The sequence below is a fragment of the Mobula hypostoma genome, chromosome 1, assembly GCF_963921235.1.
Source record: "Mobula hypostoma chromosome 1, sMobHyp1.1, whole genome shotgun sequence".
In the NCBI taxonomy this organism is placed as follows: domain Eukaryota; kingdom Metazoa; phylum Chordata; class Chondrichthyes; order Myliobatiformes; family Myliobatidae; genus Mobula; species Mobula hypostoma.
In genome coordinates this window covers 182,546,318-182,566,650 of record NC_086097.1, presented here as the reverse complement: position 1 = coordinate 182,566,650, position 20,333 = coordinate 182,546,318, and the positions used below count along the sequence as shown (strand labels likewise).

Here is a 20,333-nt window from a genome sequence, read left to right as displayed (position 1 = left end):
GTGTTCGGACTGACCCCTGTGGTATGGTGACTGCGTTTGGACTGACCCCTGTGGTCTGGTGACTGTGTTCGGACTGACCCCTGTGGTCTGGTGACTGCGTTTGGAATGGCCCATGTATTCTGGTGACTGCGTTCAGACTGACCCCTGTGGTCTGGTGACTGTGTTCGGACTGACCTCTGTGGTCTGGTGACAGCAGTCGGACTGACCCCTGCACTCTGGTGACTGCCTTCGGTCTGGCCCCTGTAGTTGGTGACTGCGTTCGGACTGAGCCCTGTGATCTGGTGACTGCGTTCGGAATGATCCCTGTGGTCTAGTGACTGCGTTCAGACTGACCCCTGTGGTCTGGAGACTGCCTTCGGACTGACCCCTCTGGTCTGGTGACTGGGTTCGGAATAACCCATGTATTCTGGTCACTGCGTTCGGACTGACACCTGTGGTCTGGTGACTGCGGTCGGACTGACCCCTATGCTCTGGTGGCTGCGTTCACACTGACCCCTGTTGTCTGGTGACTGTGTTTGGACTGACGCCTGTATTCTGGTGACTTCGTTCGGACTGACCCCTGTGGTCTGGTACTGAGTTCGGACTGACCCCTTTGGTCTAGTGACTACTTTCGGACTGACCCCTGTATTCTGGTGAATGCGTTCGGACTGACCCCTGTATTCTGATTGCTGCGTTCGGACTGACCCCTGTGGTTGCGTTCGGACTGACCCCTGTGGTCTGGTGACTGCATTCGGACTGGACCCTGTAGTTGGTGACTGCGTTCGGAATGACCCCTGTGGTCTGGTGACTGCGTTCGGTCTGAGCCCTGTATTCTGGTGACTGGGTTCGGAATGATCCCTGTGGTCTAGTGACTGCGTTCGGAATGACCCCTGTGGTCTGGTGACTGTGTACGGACTGGCTCCTGTGGTTGGTGACTGTGTTCGCACTGACCCCGGTGGTCTGTTGACAGCCTTCGGACTGACCCCTGTGGTCTGGTGACTGTGTTCGGACTGACCTCTGTGGTCTGGTGTCAGCAGTCGGACTGACCCCTGCATTCTGGTGACTGCCTTCGGTCTGGCCCCTGTAGTTGGTGACTGCATTCGGACTGAACCCTGTGGTCTGGTGACTGCCTTCGGACTGCCCCCTGTATTCTGGAGACTGCGTTCGGACTGACCCCTGTATTCTGGTGAATGCGTTCGGACTGACCTCTGTATTCAGATTGCTACGTTCGGAGTGACCCCTGTGGTATGGTGACTGTGTTCGGACTGACCCCTGTGGTCTGGTGACTGCGTTTGGACTGACCCCTGTATTCTGATGGCTGCGTTCGGACTGACCCCTGTGGTCTGGTGACTGCGTTCGGATTGACCCCTGTGGTCTGGTGACTGTGTTCGGACTGACCTCTGTGGTACTGGTGATATTGCAGTCGGACTGACCACTGGGGTACAGATATTTTAGGGAGAATGACCGCTGGGGTACAGATATTTTGGGGAGACTGATGTCTGAGGTGCAGATGTGTAGGGCAGACTGACCCCTGGGGTACAGATGTTTTGGGGAGACTGGCGCCCTGGGGTACAGTTGTGTGGGGGAGACTGACCCCTGGGATACAGATGTTTTGGGGAGACTGACCACTGGAATACAGATGTTTTGGGGAGACTGATGTCTGAGCTACAGATGTGTAGGGAAGACTGACCCCTGGGGTACAGATGGTTTGGGGAGACTGACCCCTGGGGTACAGATGTGTGGGGGAAACTGACCCCTATGGTACAGATGTTTTGGGGAGACTGACCCCTGGGGTACAGATGTTTTGGGGAGACTGATCCCTGGGGTACAGCTGTAGCGGGGAGACTGACACCTGGGGTACCGATGTGTGGGAGAGACTGACCCCTGCGGTACAGATGTTTTGGGGAGACTGACCGCTGGGGTACAGATGTTTTGGGGAGACTGACCCCTTGGGGTACAGATGTATGGGAGAGACTGACCCCTGGGGTACAGATGTTTTGGGGAGACTGATGTCTGAGGTACAGGTGTGTAGGGCAGACTGACCCCTGGGGTACAGATGTTTTGGGGAGTCTGATCCCTTGGGTACAGATGTGTAGGGGAGACCGATGTCTGAGGTACAGATGTGTAGGGGAGACTGACCCCTTGGGTACAGATGTTTTGGGGAGACTGATGCCTGAGGTACAGATGTTTTGGGGAGACTGACCCCTGGGGTACAGATGTGTAGGAGAGACTGACCCCTGGGGTACAGATGTTTTGGGGAGACTGATGCCTGGGGTACAGATGTGTTGGGGAGACTGACCCCTGGGGTACAGATGTTTTGGGGAGACTGATCACTGGGGTACAGATGTAAGGAGGAGACTGACCCCTGGGGTACAGATGTATGGGAGAGACTGACCCCTGGGGTACAGATGTTTTGGGGAGACTGATGTCTGAGGTACAGATGTGTAGGGGAGACTGACCCCTGGGGTACAGATGTTTTGGGGAGACTGATGCCTGTGGTACAGATGTTTTGGGGAGACTGATGCTTGTAGTACAGATGTGTGGGGGAGACTGATCCCTGGGGTACAGATGTGTGGGGGAAACTGACCCCTATGGTACAGATGTATAGGGGAGACTGACCCCTGGGGTACAGATGTTTTGGGGAGACTGATCACTGGGGTACAGATGTAAGGGGGAGACTGACCCCTGGGGTACAGCTGTATGGGAGATACTGACCCCTGGGGTACAGATGTTTTGGGGAGACTGATGTCTGAGGTACAGATGTGTAGGGGAGACTGACCCCTGGTTTACAGATGTTTTGGGGAGACTGATGCCTGTGGTACAGATGTTTTGGGGAGACTGATGCCTGTAGTACAGATGTTTTGGGGAGACTGATCCCTGGGGTACAGATGTGTGGGTGAAACTGACCCCTATGGTACAGATGTGTGGGAGAGACTGATCCCTGGGGTACAGATATTTTGGGGAGGCTGACACCCTGGGGTACAGATGTGTGGGGGAGACTGATCCCTGGGTTATAGATGTATGGGAGAGATTGACCCCTTGGGTACAAATGTTTTCGGGAGACTGATTACTGAGGTACAGATGTGTAGGGGAGCCTGACCCCTGGGATACAGATGTTCTGGGGAGACTGACCCTTTGGGTACAGATGTTTTGGGGAGACTGATGTCTGAGGTACAGATGTGTAGCGGAGACTAACCCCTTGGGTACAGATGTTTTGGGGAGACTGATGCCTGAGGTACAGATGTGTAGGGGAGACTGACCCCTGGGGTACAGATGTTTTGGGGAGACTGATCCCTGGGGTACAGATGTTTGGAGGAGACTGATCCCTGGGGTACGAATGTTTTGGGGAGACTGGCCCCCTGTGGTACAGATGTGTGGGAGAGACTGACCCCTGGGGTACAGATATTTTGGGGAGACTGACCCCTTGGGGTACAGATGTTTTGGGGAGACTGATGTCTGAGGTGCAGATGTGTAGGGCAGACTGACCCCTGGGGTACAGATGTTTTGGGGAGACTGATCCCTTGGGTACAGATGTGTAGGGGTGACTGGTGTCTGAGGTACAGATGTGTAGGGGAGACTGACCCCTTGGGTACAGATGTTTTGGGGAGACTGACCCCTGTGGTACAGATATTTTGGGGAGACTGACCCCTGGGGTACAGATATGTAGGAGTGACTGACCCGTGGGGTACAGATGTTTTGGGGAGACTGATCACTGGGGTACAGATGTAAGGGGGAGACTGACCCCTGGGGTACAGACGTTTTGGGGAGACTGGCCCATGTGGTACAGATGTGTGGGAGAGACTGACCCCTGGGGTACAGATATTTTGGGGAGACTGACCCCTTGGGGTACAGATGTATGGGAGAGACTGACCCCTGGGGTACAGATGTTTTGGCGAGACTGATGTCTGAGGTGCAGATGTGTAGGGCAGACTGACCCCTGGGGTACAGATGTTTTGGGGAGACTGATGTCTGAGGTACAGATGTTTTTTGGAGACTGACCCCTGGGGTACAGATGTTTTGGGGAGACTGACCCCTGGGGTACAGATGTTTTGGGGAGACTGACCCCTGGGGTACAGATGTTTTGGGAAGACTGACCCCTGGGGTACAGACGTTTTGGGGAGACTGGCCCATGTGGTACAGATGTGTGGGAGAGACTGACCCCTGGGGTACAGATATTTTGGGGAGACTGACCCCTTGGGGTACAGATGTTTTGGGGAGACTGATCCCTTGGGTACAGATGTGTAGGGCAGACTGACCGCTGGGGTACAGATGTTTTGGGAAGACTGACCGTTCTGGGACAGATATGTGGGGGAGACTGATGCCTGTGGTACAGATGTTTTCGGGAGACTGATGTCTGAGGTACAGATGTTTTTTGGAGACTGACCCCTGGGGTACAGATGTGTAGGGGAGACTGATCACTGGGGTACAGATGTAAGGGGGAGACTGACCCCTGGGGTACAGACGTTTTGGGGAGACTGGCCCATGTGGTACAGATGTGTGGGAGAGACTGACCCCTGGGGTACAGATATTTTGGGGAGACTGACCCCTTGGGGTACAGATGTATGGGAGAGACTGACCCCTGGGGTACAGATGTTTTGGCGAGACTGATGTCTGAGGTGCAGATGTGTAGGGCAGACTGACCCCTTGGGTACAGATGTTTTGGGGAGACTGATGTCTGAGGTACAGATGTTTTTTGGAGACTGACCCCTGGGGTACAGATGTGTAGGGGAGACTGACCCCTGGGGTACAGATGTTTTGGGGTGACTGATCACTGGGGTACAGATGTAAGGGGGAGACTGACCCCTGGGGTACAGACGTTTTGGGGAGACTGGCCCATGTGGTACAGATGTGTGGGAGAGACTGACCCCTGGGGTACAGATATTTTGGGGAGACTGACCCCTTGGGGTACAGATGTATGGGAGAGACTGACCCCTGGGGTACAGATGTTTTGGCGAGACTGATGTCTGAGGTGCAGATGTGTAGGGCAGACTGACCCCTGGGGTACAGATGTTTTGGGGAGACTGATCCCTTGGGTACAGATGTGTAGGGCAGACTGACCGCTGGGGTACAGATGTTTTGGGAAGACTGACCGTTCTGGGACAGATATGTGGGGGAGACTGATGCCTGTGGTACAGATGTTTTCGGGAGACTGATGCCTGAGGTACAGATGTTTAGGGGAGACTGACCCCTGGGGTACAGATGTTCTGAGGAGACTGACCCCTTGTGTACAGATGTTTTGGGGAGACTGATGTCTGAGGTACAGATGTGTAGGGGAGACTGACCCCTGGGGTACAGACGTTTTGGGGAGACTGGCCCATGTGGTACAGATGTGTGGGAGAGACTGACCCCTGGGGTACAGATATTTTGGGGAGACTGACCCCTTGGGGTACAGATGTATGGGAGAGACTGACCCCTGGGGTACAGATGTTTTGGCGAGACTGATGTCTGAGGTGCAGATGTGTAGGGCAGACTGACCCCTGGGGTACAGATGTTTTGGGGAGACTGATGTCTGAGGTACAGATGTTTTTTGGAGACTGACCCCTGGGGTACAGATGTGTAGGGGAGACTGACCCCTGGGGTACAGATGTTTTGGGGTGACTGATCACTTGGGTACAGATGTAAGGGGGAGACTGACCCCTGGGGTACAGACGTTTTGGGGAGACTGGCCCATGTGGTACAGATGTGTGGGAGAGACTAACCCCTGGGGTACAGATATTTTGGGGAGACTGACCCCTTGGGGTACAGATGTATGGGAGAGACTGACCCCTGGGGTACAGATGTTTTGGCGAGACTGATGTCTGAGGTGCAGATGTGTAGGGCAGACTGACCCCTGGGGTACAGATGTTTTGGGGAGACAGATCCCTTGGGTACAGATGTGTAGGGCAGACTGACCGCTGGGGTACAGATGTTTTGGGAAGACTGACCGTTCTGGGACAGATATGTGGGGGAGACTGATGCCTGTGGTACAGATGTTTTCGGGAGACTGTTGCCTGAGGTACAGATGTGTAGGGGAGACTGACCCCTGGGGTACAGATGTTCTGAGGAGACTGACCCCTTGTGTACAGATGTTTTGGGGAGACTGATGTCTGAGGTACAGATGTGTAGGGGAGACTGACCCCTTGGGTACAGATGTTTTGGGGAGACTGATGCCTGAGGTACAGATGTGTAGGGGAGACTGACCCCTGGGTACAGATGTTTTGGGGAGTCTGATCACTGGGGTACAGATGTAAGGGGGAGACTGACCCCTGGGGTACAGCTGTATGGGAGATACTGACCCCTGGGGTACAGATGTTTTGGGGAGACTGGCCCATGTGGTACAGATGTGTGGGAGAGACTGACCCCTGGGGTACAGATATTTTGGGGAGACTGACCCCTTGGGGTACAGATGTATGGGAGAGACTGACCCCTGGGGTACAGATGTTTTGGCGAGACTGATGTCTGAGGTGCAGATGTGTAGGGCAGACTGACCCCTGGGGTACAGATGTTTTGGGGAGACTGATCCCTTGGGTACAGATGTGTAGGGCAGACTGACCGCTGGGGTACAGATGTTTTGGGAAGACTGACCGTTCTGGGACAGATATGTGGGGGAGACTGATAACTGTGGTACAGATGTTTTCGGGAGACTGATGCCTGAGGTACAGATGTGTAGGGGAGACTGACCCCTGGGGTACAGATGTTCTGCGGAGACTGACCCCTTGGGTACAGATGTTTTGGGGAGACTGATGTCTGAGGTACAGATGTGTAGAGGAGACTGACCCCTTGGGTACAGATGTTTTGGGGAGACTGATGCCTGAGGTACAGATGTGTAGGGGAGACTGACCCCTGGGGTACAGATGTTTTGGGGAGACTGATCACTGGGGTACAGATGTAAGGGGGAGACTGACCCCTGGGGTACAGCTGTATGGGAGATACTGACCCCTGGGGTACAGATGTTTTGGGGAGACTGATGTCTGAGGTACAGATGTGTAGGGGAGACTGACCCCTGGTGTACAGATGTTTTGGGGAGACTGATGCCTGTGGTACAGATGTTTTGGGGAGACTGATGCCTGTAGTACAGATGTTTTGGGGAGACTGATCCCTGGGGTACAGATGTGTGGGTGAAACTGACCCCTATGGTACAGATGTGTGGGAGAGACTGATCCCTGGGGTACAGTTATTTTGGGGAGGCTGACACCCTGGGGTACAGATGTGTGGGGGAGACTGATCCCTGGGGTACAGATGTATGGGAGAGATTGACCCCTTGGGTACAAATGTTTTCGGGAGACTGATGCCTGAGGTACAGATGTGTAGGGGAGCCTGACCCCTGGGGTACAGATGTTCTGGGGAGACTGACCCTTTGGGTACAGATGTTTTGGGGAGACTGATGTCTGAGGTACAGATGTGTAGCGGAGACTGACCCCTTGGGTACAGATGTTTTGGGGAGACTGATGCCTGAGGTACAGATGTTTTGGGGAGACTGATCACTGGGGTACAGATTTAAGGAGGAGACTGACCCCTGTGGTACAGATGTGTGGAGGAGACTGACCCCTGGTATACAGACGTTTTGGGGAGACTGGCCCCCTGTGGTACAGATGTGTGGGAGAGACTGGCCCCTTAGGTACAGATATTTTGGGGAGACTGACCCCTTGGGGTACAGATGTTTTGGGGAGACTGATGTCTGAGGTGCAGATGTGTAGGGCAGACTGACCCCTGGTGTACAGATGTTTTGGGGAGACTGATGCCTGTGGTACAGATGTTTTGGGGAGACTGATGCCTGTAGTACAGATGTTTTGGGGAGACTGATCCCTGGGGTACAGATGTGTGGGTGAAACTGACCCCTATGGTACAGATGTGTGGGAGAGACTGATCCCTGGGGTACAGATATTTTGGGGAGGCTGACACCCTGGGGTACAGATGTGTGGGGGAGACTGATCCCTGGGGTACAGATGTATGGGAGAGATTGACCCCTTGGGTACAAATGTTTTCGGGAGACTGATGCCTGAGGTACAGATGTGTAGGGGGGACTGACCCCTGGGGTACAGATGTTCTGGGGAGACTGACCCTTTGGGTACAGATGTTTTGGGGAGACTGATGTCTGAGGTACAGATGTGTAGAGGAGACTGACCCCTTGGGTACAGATGTTTTGGGGAGACTGATGCCTGAGGTACAGATGTTTTGGGGAGACTGATCACTGGGGTACAGATTTAAGGAGGAGACTGATCCCTGGGGTACAGATGTTTGGAGGAGACTGATCCCTGGGGTACGAATGTTTTGGGGAGACTGGCCCCCTGTGGTACAGATGTGTGGGAGAGACTGACCCCTGGGGTACAGATATTTTGGGGAGACTGACCCCTTGGGGTACAGATGTTTTGGGGAGACTGATGTCTGAGGTGCAGATGTGTAGGGCAGACTGACCCCTGGGGTACAGATGTTTTGGGGAGACTGATCCCTTGGGTACAGATGTGTAGGGGTGACTGATGTCTGAGGTACAGATGTGTAGGGGAGACTGACCCCTTGGGTACAGATGTTTTGGGGAGACTGATGTCTGAGGTACAGATGTTTTTTGGAGACTGACCCCTGGGGTACAGATGTGTAGGAGAGACTGACCCCTGGGGTACAGATGTTTTGGGGAGACTGATCACTGGGGTACAGATGTAAGGGGGAGACTGACCCCTGTGGTACAGATGTGTGGAGGAGACTGACCCCTGGTATACAGACGTTTTGGGGAGACTGGCCCCCTGTGGTACAGATGTGTGGGAGAGACTGACCCCTGGGGTACAGATGTTTTGGGGAGACTGATGTCTGAGGTACAGATGTGTAGGGCAGACTGACCCCTGGGGTACAGATGTTTTGGGGAGACTGATCCCTTGGGTACAGATGTGTAGGGCAGACTGACCGCTGGGGTACAGATGTTTTGGGAAGACTGACCTTTCTGGGACAGATATGTGGGGGAGTCTGATGCCTGTGGTACAGATGTGTAGGGGAGACTGACCCCTGGGGTACAGATGTTCTGAGGAGACTGACCCCTTGTGTACAGATGTTTTCGGGAGACTGATGCCTGAGGTACAGATGTGTAGGGGAGACTGACCCCTGGGGTACAGATGTTCTGAGGAGACTGACCCCTTGTGTACAGATGTTTTGGGGAGACTGATGTCTGAGGTACAGATGTGTAGGGGAGACTGACCCCTTGGGTACAGATGTATGGGAGATACTGACCCCTGGGGTACAGATGTTTTGGGGAGACTGATGTCTGTGGTACAGATGTGTAGGGGAGACTGACCCCTGGTGTACAGATGTTTTGGGGAGACTGATCCCTGGGGTACAGATGTTTTGGGGAGACTGACCCCTGGGGTACAGATGTGTAGGAGAGACTGACCCCTGGGGTACAGATGTTTTGGGGAGACTGATCACTGGGGTACAGATGTAAGGGGGAGACTGACCCCTGGGGTACAGATGTGTGGGAGAGACTGACCCCTTAGGTACAGATATTTTGGGGAGACTGACCCCTGGCGTACAAATATGTAGGAGTGACTGACCGCTGGGGGACAGATGTTTTGGGGAGATTGACGTCTGTGGTACAAATATGGTGACCCCTGGGATGCTGGTGTGGGGCTGACTCTGTCCTCTGTCCCTCAGCACCTACCAACAGCTATGGCGTCGTGCACAGCAAGGTGTCGAGGAGATCCTGCAGCTGGAGTCCAAAGGTGCCAGAGCAGATGGCCAGCTCGAGGAGTTCCGACACCACCACAACCTGTTCGTCAAGTACGTGCGGATCTTCCGGAAGCTTCAGCTGCTGCAAGACCAAGTGGTGCAGCCGCAGAAGTGGCAGCTGGTGGACGAGCTGCTGCGGGCGCTGACGGGGCGGCTGCTGGAACTGCGTCTCCAGATGGTGCAGGCAGGCCTCTCGGAGTTTCATTACATGGACGACACCCTCCAAGACCTGAAGCTGACCCCCGTGAGTGTTCCCGGGAATGGCACTGTCACTGTGGGCGAGGATGTGAGTGTGTGAGAGTGACTGTGCATGTCAATGAGAGGGTGTGTCACTGTGAAGCTGTGTTTGTGTGTGTGGAGGCGTCACTGTGAGGCTGTGTCTGTGCGTGAGTGTGTCAGTGTGCATTCTCACACCATTCACACGTGTGTGTCTGCACAGGCATGGTTTCTCCAGGCACACCAGTTGTCCAGGTGCATGGATGTGTGTGCAAAAGAACCTGTGTGTAAGGAGCACTGAGTTGGGTGAGTTTGTGCAGGATTCTGCGTGAATGAGCACAATGTCTGTGTGTGTGATCTGTCTATGCGTAGGGGAGTGTTGGGGGAGCACACAAAGTGTCTGGGTGTGAGGACACTCTCGATCTGTCACCGACCCTACCCCAGTGTTAATGGACAACCACATCTCTGGGTCTGTAGTTACAATGAGTCAGGAGAGCACCAGCAGCCCCACACAACCGATGAGATTTCCACAATACCCACTCCTCTTACCAACAACATCTGCAGATTAATTCCCTGAATGTAAACTCACAGTTGGAGTTCAGACTCAAACTCACATCCGAAATCCTGGGCAGAGATGGACATTAACCTATCAAATCCGAATGATTTGTGGACCCATCAGAAGGACCCCATTCTACACCTTCATGTCGAGGGAGGAGAGGCAGACGGAGAGGAAAAAAAGAGGAGGAGGGAGGTAGGGCGAGGGACGGGAGGAGTGAGATGAGGACAGAGAGTTTGAAGCACCTGGTACTTGGGCCCATGGAGCACGGTAGGTGTCACAGACGCAAGCTCGGTGCAGACAGACACCAGGCAAGGGGTTAATGTGGGGGCTGTGGTGCTGAATACATAAAACCACTGGGGGGCAGCAGAGCTCCATGTATGAGAGCTGGAACCACAAAGTCTCACACTCAGCCACATATCCACACTCGTCACACACACACACAGCTCTCACAGTCACATCACACTCACACTGCTTTCACAGTCACACTGGTCTCACAGTCATATCACAGTCAGACTGGGAACACAGTCACATCACATTCACAAAAGGGCATACAGTCACATAACATTCACACAGCTCTCACAGACACATCACAGTCACACTGGTCCCACAGTCACATCATAGTCACACTGAGCACACAGTCACACTGAGCACAGTCACATCACACTCACACTGGTCTCAAGGTCACATCACACTCACACAGCTCTCATGGTCACATCGCAGTCACAATGGGCACACAGTCACATCACACTCACACAGCTGTCACAGTCACACAGCTCTCACAGTCACATCATACTCACACTGGTCTCACAGTCACATCACAGTCACACAGCGTCGCAGTCACATCACTTTCTTACTGGGCACATAGTCACATCACATTCACATTAGTCAAACAGTTACATCACAGTCACACTGGGCACACAGTCACATCACAGTCACACTGGTCTCACAGTCACATCCCAGTCACACGGCACACAGTCACATCACACTCACACTGGGCACACAGTCACATCACACTCACACTGGGCACACAGTCACATCACACTCACACAGCTCTCACAGTCACATCACAGTCACACTGGTCTCACAGTCACACAGCTCTCACACAGCTCTCACAGTCACACAGGTCTCAAGGCCACATCACACTCACACAGCCCTCACAGTCACATCACACTCACACAGCTGTCACAGTCACATCACAGTCACACAGCCCTCACAGTCACATCACATTCACACTAGTCTCACAGTCACACTGGGCACACAGCCATATCACACTCACACAGCTCTCACAGTCACATCACACTCACACAGCTCTCACAGTCACATCACAGTCACACTGGACACAGTCACATCACAGTCACACAGCTCTCACAGTCACATCACGGTCACACTGGTCTCACAGTCACACAGCTCTCACAGTCACATCACACTCACACTGGTCTCACAGTCACTTCACAGTCACACAGGGCACACAGTCACATCACACTCACACAGCTCTCACAGTCACACAGGTCTCAAGGCCACATCACACTCACACAGCTCTCACAGTCACATCACACTCACACAGCTGTCACAGTCACATCACAGTCACACGGCACACAGTCACATCACACTCACACTGTTCTCACAATCACATCACACTCACACAGCTCTCACAGTCACACAGGTCTCAAGGCCACATCACACTCACACAGCTCTCACAGTCACATCACACTCACACAGCTGTCACAGTCACATCACAGTCACACGGCACACAGTCACATCACACTCACACTGTTCTCACAATCACATCACACTCACACAGCTCTCACAGTCACATCACAGTCACACTGGACACAGTCACATCACACTCACACAGCTCTCATAGTCACACAGGTCTCAAGGTCACACTCACACAGCTCTCACAGTCACATCACACTCACACTGGGCTCACAATCACATCACAGTCACACAGCCCTCACAGTCACATCACATTCACACTAGTCTCACAGTCACATCACAGTCACACTGGTCTCACAGTCACATCTCAGTCACATTGAGCACACAGTCACATCACATTCACAATGGGCACACGGTGACATCACATTCACACAGCTCTCACAGTCACATCACAGTCACACTGGTCTCACAGTCACACTGAGCACACAGTCACATCACATTCACACGAGTCTCACAGTCACATCACAGTCACACTGGGCACACAGCCACATCACACTCACACAGATGTCACAGTCACATCACAGTTACACTGGTCTCACAGTCACATCACAGTCACATTGGGCACACAGTCACATAACATTCACAATGGGCACACGGTGACATCACATTCACACAGCTCTCACAGTCACATCACAGTCACAGTGAGCATACAGTCACATCACACTCACACTGGTCTCAAGGTCACATCACACTCACACAGCTCTCACAGTCACATCACAGTCACATCACAGTAACACTTGGCACACAGTCACATCACAGTCACACTTGGCACACTGTCACATCACAGTCACAGCTCTCACAGTCACATCACAGTCACACTGGTCTCACAGTCACACATCTCTCACAGTCACATCAAACTCACACTGGTCTCACAGTCACATCACACTCACACACCTCTCACAGTCACATCACAGTCACACTGAGCACACGGTCACATCACGTCACACTGGTCTCACAGTCACATCACAGTCACACTGGGCACACAGTCACATCACAGTCACACTGGTCTCGCAGTCACATCACACTCACACAGCATCGCAGTCACATCACAGGCGTACTGGTCTAATGGTCACATCACACACGCCTTTCACAGTGACACTGGGCAGCAAAGTCACATCACACTCATACAGCTCTCACAGTCACATCACAGTCACACTGGTCTCACAGTCACACTGGGCACACAATCACATCACATTCACACAGCTCTCACAGTCATATCACAGTCACACTGGTCTCACAGTCACATCACAGTCACACTGAGCACACAGTCACATCACGTCACAATGGGCACACAATCATATCACACTCACACTGGTCTCACAGTCACATCACACTCACACAGCTCTCAGTCACATTACAGTTATACTGGTCTCACAGTCACATCACACTCACACACCTCTCACAGTCACATCACAGTCACACTGGTCTCACAGTCACACTGGGCACACAGTCACATCAGACTGACACCGGGCACACAGTCACATCACACTCACACAGCTCTCACAGTCACATCACACTCACACTGGTCTCACAGTCACATCACTTTCTTACTGGCCACACAGTCACATCACATTCACACTGGGCACACAGTCACATCATAGTCATGCTGGGCACACAGTCACATCACAGTCACACTGGTCTCACAGTCACATCACACTCACACAGCATCGCAGTCACATCACAGGCATACTGGTCTAATGCTCACATCACACTCACACACCTCTCACAGTCACACTGGTCTCACAGTCACACTGGGCACATAATCACATCACATTCATCCAGCTCTCACAGTCATATCACAGTAACACTGGTCTCACAGTCACATCCCAGTCACACTGAGCACACAGTCACATCACGTCACAATGGGCACACAATCATATCACACTCACACTGGTCTTACAGTCACATCACACTCACACAGCTCTCACAGTCACATCACAGTCATACTGAGCACACAGTCACATCACACTCACACAGCTGTCAGTCACACTGTGCACACAGTCACATCAAAGTCACACTGGTCTCACGGTCACATCACACTCACACACCTCTCACAGTCACATCACAGTCACACTGAGCACACGGTCACATCACTTCACAATGGGCACACAGTTACATCACACTCACAGAGCTTTCACAGTGATATCACGGTCACACTGTGCACACAGTCACATCACAGTCACACTGGGCACACAGTCACATCACACTCACACAGCTCTCACAGTCACATCACAGTCACACTTGCTCTCCCAGTCACATCACACTCACACACCTCTCACAGTCACATCACAGTCACACTGATCACACAGTCACATCACAGACACACTGAGCACACAGTCACATCACAGTCACACTGGTCTCACAATCACATCACACTCACACAGCTCTCACAGTCACACAGGTCCCAAGGTCACATCACACTCACACAGCCCTCACAGTCACATCACATTCACACTAGTCTTATAGTCACATCACAGTCACACTGGTCTCACAGTCACATCACAGTCACATTGGGCACACAGTCACATCACATTCACAATGGGCACACGGTGACATCACATTCACACAGCTCTCACAGTCACATCACAGTCACACTGGTCTCACAGTCACACTGAGCACACAGTCACATCACATTCACACTAGTCTCACAGTCACATCACAGTCACACTGGGCACACAGTCACATCACACTCATACAGCTCTCACAGTCACATCACAGTCATGCTGGTCTCACAGTCACATCACACTCACACAGCATCTCAGTCACATCACAGGCATACTGGTCTAATGCTCACATCACACTCACAGACCTCTCACAGTCACACTGGGCACATAATCACATCACATTCATCCAGCTCTCACAGTCATATCATAGTCACACTGGTCTCACAGTCACATCACAGTCACACTGAGCACACAGTCACATCACGTCACAATGGGCCCACAGTCACACCACAGTCACAATGGGCACACAGTCACATCACGCTCACACAGCTCTCACAGTGATATCACGGTCACACTGGGCACAGAGTAACATCACAGTCACACTGGGCACACAGTCACATCACACTCACACAGCTCTCACAGTCACACTCACACACCTCTCACAGTCATACCACAGTCACATTAGGCACACAGTCACATCACACTCACACTGGGCACACAGTCACATCACACTCACACTGGTCTCACAGTCACATCACTTTCTTACTGGGCTCACAGTCACATCACTTTCTTACTGGGCACACAGTCACATCACATTCACACTGGGCACACAGTCACATCATTGTCATACTGGGCACACAGTCACATCACAGTCACACTGGTCTCACAGTCACACTGGGCACATAATCACATCACATTCATGCAGCTCTCACAGTCATATCACAGTCACACTGGTCTCACAGTCACATCACAGTCATACTGAGCACACAGTCACGTCACACTCACACAGCTGTCAGTCACACTGTGCACACAGTCCCATCAAAGTCACACTGGTCTCACGGTCACATCACACTCACACACCTCTCACAGTCACATCACAGTCACACTGAGCACATGGTCACATCACGTCACAATGGGCACACAGTCACATCACACTCACAGAGCTCTCCCAGTGATATCACGGTCACACTGTGCACACAGTCACATCACAGTCACACTGGGCACACAGTCACATCACACTCACACAGCTCTCACAGTCACATCACAGTCACACTTGCTCTCCCAGTCACATCACACTCACACACCTCTCACAGTCACATCACAGTCACACTGAGCACACAGTCACATCACAGACACACTGAGCACACAGTCACGTCACACTCACACAGCTGTCAGTCACACTGTGCACACAGTCCCATCAAAGTCACACTGGTCTCACGGTCACATCACACTCACACACCTCTCACAGTCACATCACAGTCACACTGAGCACACGGTCACATCACGTCACAATGGGCACACAGTCACATCACACTCACAGAGCTCTCCCAGTGATATCACGGTCACACTGTGCACACAGTCACATCACAGTCACACTGGGCACACAGTCACATCACACTCACACAGCTCTCACAGTCACATCACAGTCACACTTGCTCTCCCAGTCACATCACACTCACACACCTCTCACAGTCACATCACAGTCACACTGAGCACACAGTCACATCACAGACACACTGAGCACACAGTCACATCACAGTCACACTGGTCTCACAATCACATTACACTCACACAGCTCTCACAGTCACACAGGTCTCAAGGTCACAACACACTCACACAGCCCTCACCGTCACATCACATTCACACTAGTCTCATAGTCACATCACAGTCACACTGGTCTCACAGTCACATCACAGTCACATTGGGCACACAGTAACGTCACATTCACAATGGGCACACGGTGACATCACATTCACACAGCTCTCACAGTCACATCACAGTCACACTGGTCTCACAGACACACTGAGAACACAGTCACATCACATTCACACTAGTCTCACAGTCACATCACAGTCACACTGGGCACACAGTCACATCACACTCATACAGCTCTCACAGTCACATCACAGTCACACTGGTCTCACAGTCACATCACACTCACACACCTCTCACAGTCACATCACAGTCACATCACAGTCACACTGGGCACACAGTCACATCACACTCACAGAGCTCTCACAGTCATATCACAGTCACACTGGGCACACAGTCACATCACAGTCACACTGGGCACACAGTCACATCATACTCACACAGCTCTCACAGTCACACAGGTCTCAAAGTCACATCACACTCACAGAGCTCTCACAGTGATATCACGGTCACACTGTGCACACGGTCACATCACATTCACAATGGGCACACGGTGACATCACATTCACACAGCTCTCACAGTCACATCACAGTCACACTGGTCTCACAGTCACACTGAGCACACAGTCACATCACATTCACACTAGTCTCAGTCACATCACAGTCACACTGGGCACACAGTCACATCACACTCATACAGCTCTCACAGTCACATCACAGTCACGCTGGTCTCACAGTCACATCACAGTCACGCTGGTCGCACAGTCACATCACACTCACACACCTCTCACAGTCACATCACAGTCACACTGGTCTCACAGTCACATCACAGTCACACTGGGCACACATTCACATCACACTCACAGAGCTCTCACAGTCATATCACAGTCACACTGGGCACACAGTCACATCATACTCACACAGCTCTCACAGTCACACAGGTCTCAAGTCACATCACACTCAAACAGCTGTCACAGTCACAACACAGTCACACTGGGCACACAGTCACACCACAGTCACAATGGGCACACAGTCACATCACACTCACAGAGCTCTCACAGTGATATCACGGTCACACTGTGCACACAGTCACATCACAGTCACACTGGGCACACAGTCACATCACACTCACACAGCTCTCACAGTCACATCACAGTCACACTTGCTCTCCCAGTCACATCACACTCAAACAGCTCTCACAGTCACATCATAGTCACACTGGGCACACTATCACATCACACTGACACTCGGCACACAGTCACATCACACTCACACAGCTCTCACAGTCACTTCACACTCACACAGCTCTCACAGTCACATCACACTCACACTGGTCTCATGGTCACATCACACTCACACACCTCTCACAGTCATATCACAGTCACATTAGGCACACAGTCACATCACACTCACACTGGGCACACAGTCACATCACACTCACACTGGTCTCACAGTCACATCACTTTCTTACTGGGCACACAGTCACATCACATTCACACTAGTCAAACAGTCACATCACAGTCACACTGGGCACACAGTCACATCACACTCATACAGCTCTCACAGTCACATCACAGTCACGCTGGTCTCACAGTCACATCACAGTCACACTGGTCTCGCAGTCACATCACACTCACACAGCATCGCAGTCACATCACAGGCATACTGGTCTAATGGTCACATCACACTCACACGCCTTTCACAGTGACACTGGGCAGCAAAGTCACATCACACTCATACAGCTCTCACAGTCACATCACAGTCACACTGGTCTCACAGTCACACTAGGCACACAATCACATCACATTCACACAGCTCTCATAGTCATGTCACAGTCACACTGGTCTTACAGTCACATCATACTCACACAGCTCTCAGTCACGTCACAGTTATAATGGTCTCAGGGTCACATCACACTCACAAACCTCTCACAGTCACATCACAGTCACACTGGTCTCACAGTCACATCACAGCCATACTGAGCACACAGTCACATCACACTCACACAGCTGTCACAGTCACATCACAGTCACACTGGGCACACAGTAACACCACAGTCACAATGGGCACACAGTCACATCACATTCAAACAGCTCTCACAGTCACATCACAGTCACACTGAGCACACAGACACATCACGTCACAATGGGCACACAATCATATCACACTCACACTGGTCTTACAGTCACAACATACTCACACAGCTCTCAGTCACGTCACAGTTATACTGGTCTCAGGGTCACATCACACTCACACACCTCTCACAGTCACACCACACTCACCCTGGTCTCACAATCACACCCACTTACCCTGTTCTCAATGACACTACACTCATATTGGTCTGACAATCACACCACACTCACCCCGGTCTCACAATCACACCACACTCACCCTGGTCTCACAATCACACCACACTCACCCTGGTCTCACAATCACACCCACTTACCCTGGTCTCAATCACACTACACTCACATTGGTCTCACAATCACACCACACTCACCCTGGTCTCACAATCACACCACACTCACCCTGGTCTCACAATCACACCACACTCACCCTGGTCTCAATCATCCCACACTCACCCTGGTCTCAATCACACCACACTCACCCTGGTCTCACAATCACATCACACTCAGATTGGTCTCACAATCACACCACACTCACCCTGGTCTCAATCACACCACACTCACCCTGGTCTCAATCACACCACACTCACCCTGGTCTCAAACACACCACACTCACCCTGGTCTCACAATCACACCATACTCACTCTGGTCTCACAATCACACACACTCACATTGGATTCAGTCTCACCACAATCCCCTCAGTCTCACAATCACAACACAATCACCCTGGTCTCACAATCACACCACACTCACCCTGGTCTCAATCACACCACACTCACATTGGTCTCACAATCACACCACACTCACATTCGTCTCATAATCACACCACACTCACCCTGGTCTCAATCACACCACACTCACCCTGGTCTCACAATCATACCACATTCACCATGGTCTCACAATCAGACCACACTCACTCTGCTCTCACAAGCAGAAACATTGGTCTCAATCTCACCACAATCATTCCAGTCTTACAATCACACCACAATCATCCTGGTCTCACAATCACACCACACTCACCCTGGTCTCACAATCACACCACACTCACCCTGGTCTCACAATCACACCACACTCACCCTGGTCTCAATCATCCCACACTCACCCTGGTCTCAATCACACCACACTCACCCTGGTCTCACAATCACATCACACTCAGATTGGTCTCACAATCACACCACACTCACCCTGGTCTCAATCATACCACACTCACCCTGGTCTCACAATCACACCACACTCACCCTGGTCTCAAACATACCACACTCTGCCTGGTCTCACAATCAGGCCACAGTCACCCTGGTCTCACAATCACACCACACTCACCCTGGTCTCAATCACACCACACTCACCCTGGTCTCACAATCACACCACACTCACCCTGGTCTCAATCACACCACACTCACCCTGGTCTCACAATCACACCACACTCACCCTGGTCTCACAATCACACCACACTCACCCTGGTCTCACAATCACACCACACTCACCCTGGTCTCACAATCACACCACACTCACCCTGGTCTCACAATCACACCACACTCACCCTGGTCTCACAATCACACCACACTCACCCTGGTCTCACAATCACACCACACTCACCCTGGTCTCAATCACACCACACTCACCCTGGTCTCACAATCACACCACACTTACCCTGGTCTCAAACATACCACACTCACCCTGGTCACACAATCACACCACATTCACCCTGGTCTCACAACCACACCACACTCA

General features: G+C 52.1%; 1 protein-coding gene across 1 annotated transcript in view; it reads left to right on the top strand.

The window, feature by feature from the left end:
• LOC134348022 (dynein regulatory complex protein 11-like) overlaps positions 1-20,333 on the top strand; it is a 146,162-nt gene that overhangs the window by 21,760 nt on the left and 104,069 nt on the right. The window contains exon 2 of the mRNA XM_063050814.1: positions 9,595-9,913. Within this exon, the coding sequence (XP_062906884.1) occupies positions 9,595-9,913 (319 nt within the window). The remainder of the gene's footprint in view (positions 1-9,594; positions 9,914-20,333) is intronic.